Raw genomic sequence first — 8,567 nt, forward strand, 5'->3', positions numbered from 1 at the left:
TCTAAAGAATTAGTAAAACAAGATATTATCTTGCCTGCAATGAACAATTGCAAAGCAATATTATTGACATAGATTTAGTAGTGATGTGGTCTTATGCTCTATAGGTACTGTACGTATCAGCCATTTGTTGTTTATGCACGCATTTCCGCAATTTTCAGTTTAGTTTTTGACAATGTACTCACTTGATGTTAGCTTTGTGTACAGTGATCATCGGGAAATAGGAGAAATTGCTATAATTGCATTGATCAGACCTTTCAAAATGGTGCCGTCTAGTTGACATTTCGTAATGTCACAAAAAGACTATATCATACTGATTCCCGCACTTATTAATCTGCTAAGTCTTTTTTCACTGCATTTATGCTGATATATTTGCAGTCAGAGTTTACTATGCTAAAGAAGGGATAGATGTAAATATTTGTTTTCATACTTACACCATTTAAGGACAAGAATGCCTATACTTACATTTCACTATAAGGTAAAATGTTTCCTCTTCACAGGAGACTATGAACAACGCCTTCATATCCCTGTCACCCCGATGTGTGATAGGAAATCTACCACAGTCGCCAAAATACAAGCAGGTTCGTAAAACAATGAGTATTACTGCAAACAGAAGAAACAAAACGTCACCATCAAACTACAATGTCATGTACAGAATAGATTTTCTGGTGTTTGTATCTCCATAACCAAAGTAATGTCTCACCAACTGATGTAATTTCCCAATGTGAGACCATAGTTAGAGAATGGTGAAACATGTTTTACTTGTAAGTGTACATTGTATAAGTATGATCATCAAATGACTTTGTTTTTCTGCACATTTCCAGCCCCATTATAAAGTTATCTTAAGAATTTTCTCATTTCTATTATAAGAACTTGCACTTGAGGTATGTTTTTTCTTTATTTTTGCAGGTTTTATAGAATTTGTAGTGAATCCTTTGTTTCAAGAATGGAATCGTTTTCTCCCAACAAAACTCAGTGAGTCTATGTTAAACAATTTGAAGTCAAATCATGCACACTGGAAGGAAATTATAAAAAAAGAAACAGAAGAAAAAATCAAGGTTGAAATCCAGGAGGACCTGGTGGAGGAGGGAAAGGAAGAGGTGGATGAGGATGAAGAGGAGGATGAAATTAACAATAACAGTGATGAGGAAAATGACTTTGTGCAGGAAGCACGTTTACCTCTAACTTTTACTCATCTGGTGAATGAAGATGAGTGTGGTTCATCCAGTAATGAAAGTAGGCGGGGGAGTTGTCGCAGTCTGTCCCCCTTACGTGAAATTCCAGAGAACCAATGGAACCCAGAGATACGCAGACACAGTATGCCTCCTGCATACTTGCAGAAGGAAATTACATGTGTGACAATTCGTCGAGACAGCCTACCTCATACTCAGTACATTCGACGACGTAGCCTTCCGACGGCTATGATATTACATACTACCTCAGTGGATAGACTCCTAGGAAAGTTGTCTCCCTTCCCTTCACCAGCAAAGCTTGCAGGCAGAAGTATATCTATCGATTCACTAGTAACGCAGCCTAAGATCTCTAACCTTAGTCCAAGTTTTGAAGCCAGTAGACTGTTCAGTGGTTTGTCCCTATCTTCAGAACTCGCGTCTTTCAATGGCTCCACCGGATCTGTGAAATTCGTTGGAGCCCAGCTGAGTAGTCGGACTACTCCAAACTGGGGATATAAAGGATCACAGATAGGGAAGCTTGATAATGCTAGTCATACATTCCATTCTCAACTCCTATCGACTGAAGCTCCCCAGGCAGCTGGGGATGTTGCTCAAGGGGAGACAACTGTTATATCGCCTGTGTCTTTCAACTGTGTAGGTGCTTTATCCAGTAATGACCTAGATTCTAATGCTCCTGGTACAGATGGGGAACTGATTGGGTCATCACTGGAGTACAGTAGGACAGCTATTGACAGGGTAAAACTATCTCCAAATACAGAGTCCATCAAATCAAAGGATATGTCAAAGCATGTACCAGGTACAATTGCATAGCAATAGTATTTATTAAATTTAATATTTATAATTTAAGTTTATATTGTAGGGCCTACCAAAGTGTATAGTGTTGGTACTAGTCTAATTTGTTGATTGTATAGATCTTCATAAAATATCATGTAGCTCAGAGTCTTTAGATTGATGATTTCATATTCAAAACATCATTCATTTAAATCATATCACTATGAAATATTGTGAAATACTGTATTTATTATGCCACATGCCTGTTAAGGCTTGTTATTAATTCTTAAAAGGTGCTGGCCAGTACGTAGAATAATACTTGAACACAGATTGGTATAAAACAGGAATTAAAATTGATACTGACATGTATTTTTCTTCAGCACTACTCTGTTGATAATTTTTCTGGTACAGAATGTAGATTCCAACACAGAATCAATGTGATGCTGATCTCTAGAGAGACAAATTAACTTGATAACAAGTCTGCCACAAATTTACTGTGATACCTAAGCTGAAGTCATTTCGTGTTGTTGATTGTAAACAATATACAAGTCAAAGGATAATTGTTCGAGTTCTGAAAGGACAAAATAAAGCATTAATAAAAATAATGTTAGCTATAACTTTTTATGACTTAAATCTTGATTAACCTGTTTAAAGTGTATATATATAGTGGATATTAATGGTTTCCTATTGCACTCTAACTTCCAGGTATGTTAAGAAATTACTGAATACTAACATTTTTCTTATATATGTGAAATATCATATTCAGCATTACAAGTAAAAAAGGTTTGGTATTTAACGGGAAGATAATTCATTATTAAACTTTCTTATTTACTGCACTTAAACCTACAACGAAAGGTCTTTATAAAAAAGTGAAGGAATTTTGTTACATTTGATGACATTATGATGAACACATGTCTGGGATTACAGTTTACTGCTGTTACCTAGTGGTATTTACAAAAGTGATTGAACCCAAATTCTTATTGGCACAAGTTTTACAAATTTCCATACTGTGACCTTATATTTCAGTTCTAGTCTTGGAAACAAGTTACAAATGATTGATATTCCTATTGAAGTGTTCGGGAGTGATATAAAATGTATGGAATAATTGTATGCTATGTTGAAATATATTTCTCTGGACACTAATGACCTATATCAGTGTACTTCAGAGGCAGTCATAGCAGTGTCACCACCAAGTTCTACCTTCCATAGTAATCAATAAACAGGTACAGTTGGCCTGTTTACTCCACAGTCAAACTCTGTTAATAATATATAGAAACATAGATAATATAAGTATCAAAAGAGGAAATGCTCTTTTGAACCCCCCCCCCCCCCCCCCCCCCAAAAAAAAAAAAAAGAAATGAATAAATAATCAAAAGGATAATCATACTGAATGGTTTATATATACCCAGTTAGATTGGCTGAGCACCTGACTATTTTGGTATCTTAGGGAGAACACATATAGTTAAAGATCGGTTACCTGATCCTGATGTGATGTAAAAAAAAAAAACAGTGGATATTTATAGAAAACATTTAAAGGTAATGCTTTTGTCACAGGAATGAAGAAAAAAAGGTATCTTCAATTATGATGTTATTTATGGGGGATGAAGAGTACTTGAAACTACATTAACAATATTTAATTAGTAATTTTATACTTGTTAGACATACATACTTTTTAAGAATGTAGGTAGAGCTATTGGTAAGTTTTACTGTTAAGAATGCTAGTGTTAAAATTCTATTAATTTATGTTTGTATGGTCATGAATATTGCTTCCAAAATCTAAAATTTTGAAAAGTTTTCTTTAAATTCATCATATAAATAGGGATTGCAGCTTCATTTAGTATGAATTGTGATTTTTATTTGTTGGTTGATACTTTAAGTGAATTAAAACAAATTGTTTTTGTATCATTGTGATATAGATATGCTGAATTTATTATTAGATGTCTGTTTTTCCTATACTAAGAAATCCATCAAATATCCCAGTCTTCTCAATTCTAGAAAAATTGACTGAACATTCATGTAATATCATCAAAATGATGGCATTCAACTGGTTTTGATTAGACAGTGATGATAGACCGTGATACATAGACTAGAATATGTTCCAATATCTGGTAATGAAACTTCCAGTGATAGGAATTCTCCTTTCTACCATTAGCATATCCATGTCAGCTATGTTGTATTCCTCTTTAAACAGAACAATGGCCCTTTGTTCATTACTAAAGCATATTGATGAGAATATGGAGAAAGAAATGTACTCCCCTACAGATCCTGAGCATTTATAAAAAACATTCAGCTAGTTAAGTTAAACAGGAACTTTTCTAAGTTCAACACATTTTAGAAATATTAAGTATTTATTTTTATGCCGTTTTAGAACAATTTAAGGAGTGTGTCGCATTATGCTGAAACATTTGTCTTGTTTTGTTCTGATCGTAAAACATTTGTCAACTTTGAAACAAATGTTAAGGACCTTATCTTCAGGGTCTGGTTTATAATACCTTGAATGAGATATTTCAGGAATCAAAGGTCAAGTTTCAACTTAGTGTTTATCATTATTAGGAACTGGGTCAACCTTTGACCCTAATATGCATTCCCATTTTCTGTCAGACAATGAGAAACTGTATCAAGACTGCATGATAAGATAAAGTACCACATCACATTGTACTACAAAATCAGTGTAACACAGCAGATGCTGAAAGAGGTCTGACCTTACATTTGTTTGCAGATAAAAGTGGTATATTTATGCTCAAAATGTGATAAAATCTTACAGAGTATTTTACCTCATAATGCTTAGTTTGCATATTTATGAGATGATAGAGAGTACCTGACTTCTCATTGTCAGTACATACTAGCAAAGTCTATGTTTTAATTCATTTAAACAAATACACAAATACATTGTACATGGGCAGAATTTCTGGTATACAGTACATTAAGTGTTTTCTAAATGAAATGCAAAGTTCCTTGTATGTTTCAGACAAAATTGAAATGCAAATTTTCTTGTGTCTCTGACCAAATGAAATAAAAGGGTATGCTTCCCTGACAGATACGGAGTTCCTTCTCTACATCAGATGATAGATGTTAAATGGCTTCTTCACGTCTCTTTGTTAAATCAGTGGTATAGGGCATGATGAAAGGCATCAAAATAATTGTGTATGTTAAGTATTAAGGGTTTTATAATTTAATGAAATATTGTTACGATAATAAATAAATTGTAAACATCAATGTTAACAGTTATTAGTGTGTAGCTTACAACTATAAACTTTGTAAATGTGTATTATTTGGAGGTTGATGTGAGTAAAAAGAGAATTTCAAGGAAACTAAAAGGTTAATTGTAATTAAGATATTGTACTGTTACACTGGTATCCACTGATACTGTACATAGGCTTTTGTATCTGGTAATTAACACCAGAGTTATATATCGAGGATCATTTTAACTCTGGTTACTCAGATACAAGTGCCTAGGTACAATATCTTAAACCAGTAGTCTTATCTGTATAAGTCAAATACCAGTAGTCTGTTCAATTTCATAGAAATGCTTTGGGGGAATTCATCATATAAAAATATTAATTTTTTCGCACTTGTTTTACAAAATTCATGAATACATATATATTTATGTAAATTCAGTGTTTGTGATTTGTTTTGAATTAATTTTTTCTTTACACAATCTTGGCCAAATGGTGCAAGAAAATTCCTTGTTATACTTCAATGTCCACTCAACAACATACACAGATAGGCCCTGTGAGCTGTCAACTGTACTGAATGATCCCTCAGACAGACTGGACCTATGAGCCCTCTACAATACTAACAGATACCTCCCACAGACAGGTGCTGTAAGCCCTCTATTATACTGAAGGATCCCTCCCACAGATAGGCCTCGTGAGCCCTCTACAATACTGACCGGTACCTCCCACAGATAGGCCCTGTGAGCCCTCTACAATACTGTAGAATCCCTACCATAGATATTCTCTGTGACTATTTAATATACTGAAACATCCCTCAGACAGATAGGACCTATGAGCCCTCTACTATACTGAAGGATCCCTCCCACAGATAGGCCCTGTGAGCCCTCTACTATACTGAAGGATCCCTCCCACAGATAGGCCCTGTGAGCCCTCTACAATACTGACTGAGACCTCCCACAGATAGGCCCTGTGAGCCCTCTACTATACTGACCGATAACTCCCACAGATAGGCCCTGTGAGCCCTCTACAATACTGACTGATACCTCCCACAGATAGGCCCTGTGAGCCCTCTACAATACTGTAGGATCCCTACCATAGATATTCTCTGTGACTATTTAATATACTGAAACATCCCTCAGACAGATAGGACCTATTAGCCCTCTACTATACTGAAGGATCACTCAAACAGATAGACCCTGCAAGCCATCTACTCAAATAAATTATTCCTCCCACAGATAGGCCCTGTGAGCCTTCTACTATACTGAAGGATACCTCTCACAGATAGGCCCTGTGAGCGTTCTACTATACTGAAAGACCCCTCCCACAGATATGCCCTGTGAACCCTCTACTATACTGAAGGATCCCTCCCAGATATGCCCTGTGAGCCTTCTACTATACTGAAGGATCCCTCTCACAGATATGCCCTGTGTGCCCTCTACTATACTGAAGGATACCTCCCACAGATATGCCCTGTGAGCCCTCTAATATACTGAAGGACCCCTCCTACAGATAGACCCCATGAGCCCTCTAATATACTGAAGGACCCCTCCTACAGATAAGCCCTGTGAACCCTCTACTATAATGAAGGATCCCTCCCACATAAAGGCCCTGTTAGCCCTCTATTATACTGAAGGATACCTCCTACAAATTGGCCCTGTGAGCCTTCTACTATACTGAAGGATCCCTCTCACAGATATGCCCTGTGAGCCTTCTACTATACTGAAGGATCCCTCCCAGATATGCCCTGTGACCCTTCTACTATACTGAGGGATCCCTCTCACAGATATGCCCTGTGAGCCCTCTACTATACTGAAGGATACCTCCCACAGATATGCCCTGTGAGCCCTCTACTATACTGAAGGATCCCTCCCACAAATTGGCCCTGTGAGCCTTCTACTATACTGAAGGATCCCTCCCACAGATATGCCCTGTGAGCCTTCTACTATACTGAAGGATACCTCTCACAGATATGCCCTGTGGACCCTCTACTATACTGAAGGATCCCTCCCACAGATATGCCCTGTGAGCCCTCTACTATACTGAAGGATACCTCCTACAGATAGGCCCTGTGAAGCCAGTCTCCTACACTGAAGGATATTATTTGAGAAGATAAATTTCATATGTCTTAATTCAAGAGAGCTGCCTGTCAATGATGTAGTTTTCCAATAAGTCCAAACATTTGTCACACACAAGGACGAATAGAAACCTACATATGTATAACATTTGTGAAAAATTTCCACCTTGAAACTTTCAGAAAAACAATTACAGATCTTTAACCGACAGAATTCAAATTGGTTGCCATTACTGGCAATTTTGAGTTTTGATTTGGCTCAAAAGTGTTCAGGTAGAAAAAAGAGCAACAAAACAGTTACCATGATTAAAGGAACTTACTTATCAAGACAAAATGAGGAATCTAGAATGACCAATGTTGAAACATAGAACGTTATGAGATTTGTTGGAAATATGTAATTTGAACAAATAGGTAATGACATTTCATTCCCCCAACAAAAGAACAAGAAGTCATTGTCTGTATTTGAAAAGAAAATGGATAAAGTATGCACATATGAATAAGTAAATACATAATGTATGCATAGTTTGTAGATATGCCACATGCCATTTGTTTAGGTAGATTATGTTCAATGAAGTAAGTTTTAACTTAATTGTTCTTGGCTTCAAGTGTAGACATCTATTTATTTACATGAACAATTTTTTTTAAAAATCCTGAAAATACAACAACACTCCAATACAAATGATGTAGATATTATTACAGTTAACAATTCACTCATGACTTGTTTTGAATTATACTGCTGGTAACACTAAAGAAATCATCAATTAAACTATACTGATGTGTACCCCTTCCCCAGGTGGAAATGTGAGACCCCAGAGTCATGAATTTCTTAAATTTAATAAAGCACCAAAGACCCTTCCATTTTTTAAATGTATTTGGTTCTACCGTATTTGGATCTTGAGACGTTTTTTTTTCTTTAATTTTAGTTAATTCGAAAATTTTTGGCCCTGCCCATTGGTGCTGTAGGGGTTGGGGACTATATAATTCACAAATTTCTGCAAAAATTTATTTGAAATTGGTTCAGGGGTTTATGCTAATCAAAAATGTTGGACGGAAGACAGCAGCTATAGGTCATCCTCGCTGATCCTAGCCTCTGATGACCTAAAAAATAATCAATACCACAATTCTTTTATGGCGTAGATTAAATGGAATACAGTGTAGCCAATAAAAAACGTGTGTCAATATATACGGGTCGCTGAATTTTTATACCCCCGCAACGAAGTTAGGGGGGGTATACTGGAATCAGGTTGTCCGTCGTCTGTCTGTAGACGCATTTTGTCCGGACAACTCCTCCTAAACCGATGGGCCAATTCCGATGAAACTTCACACAAATATTAATGATCATGTGTAGATGTGCATGTC

The 8,567-nt window shown here is 36.3% G+C and overlaps 1 protein-coding gene across 8 annotated transcripts in view; it reads left to right on the plus strand.

The window, feature by feature from the left end:
- The window catches only part of LOC117325139 (high affinity cAMP-specific 3',5'-cyclic phosphodiesterase 7A-like), an 84,413-nt gene extending 79,416 nt beyond the window's left edge, over positions 1-4,997 (plus strand). For all 8 annotated transcript variants that reach the window (XM_033881105.1, XM_033881113.1, XM_033881112.1 and 5 more), the window contains 2 exons: positions 498-578; positions 907-4,997. In XM_033881105.1, coding sequence (XP_033736996.1) covers positions 498-578; positions 907-2,000 — 1,175 coding nt within the window. In that variant the 3' untranslated portion in view covers positions 2,001-4,997. The remainder of the gene's footprint in view (positions 1-497; positions 579-906) is intronic.
- Positions 4,998-8,567: the final 3,570 nt, after the last annotated feature.

The sequence above is a fragment of the Pecten maximus genome, chromosome 4, assembly GCF_902652985.1.
Source record: "Pecten maximus chromosome 4, xPecMax1.1, whole genome shotgun sequence".
In the NCBI taxonomy this organism is placed as follows: domain Eukaryota; kingdom Metazoa; phylum Mollusca; class Bivalvia; order Pectinida; family Pectinidae; genus Pecten; species Pecten maximus.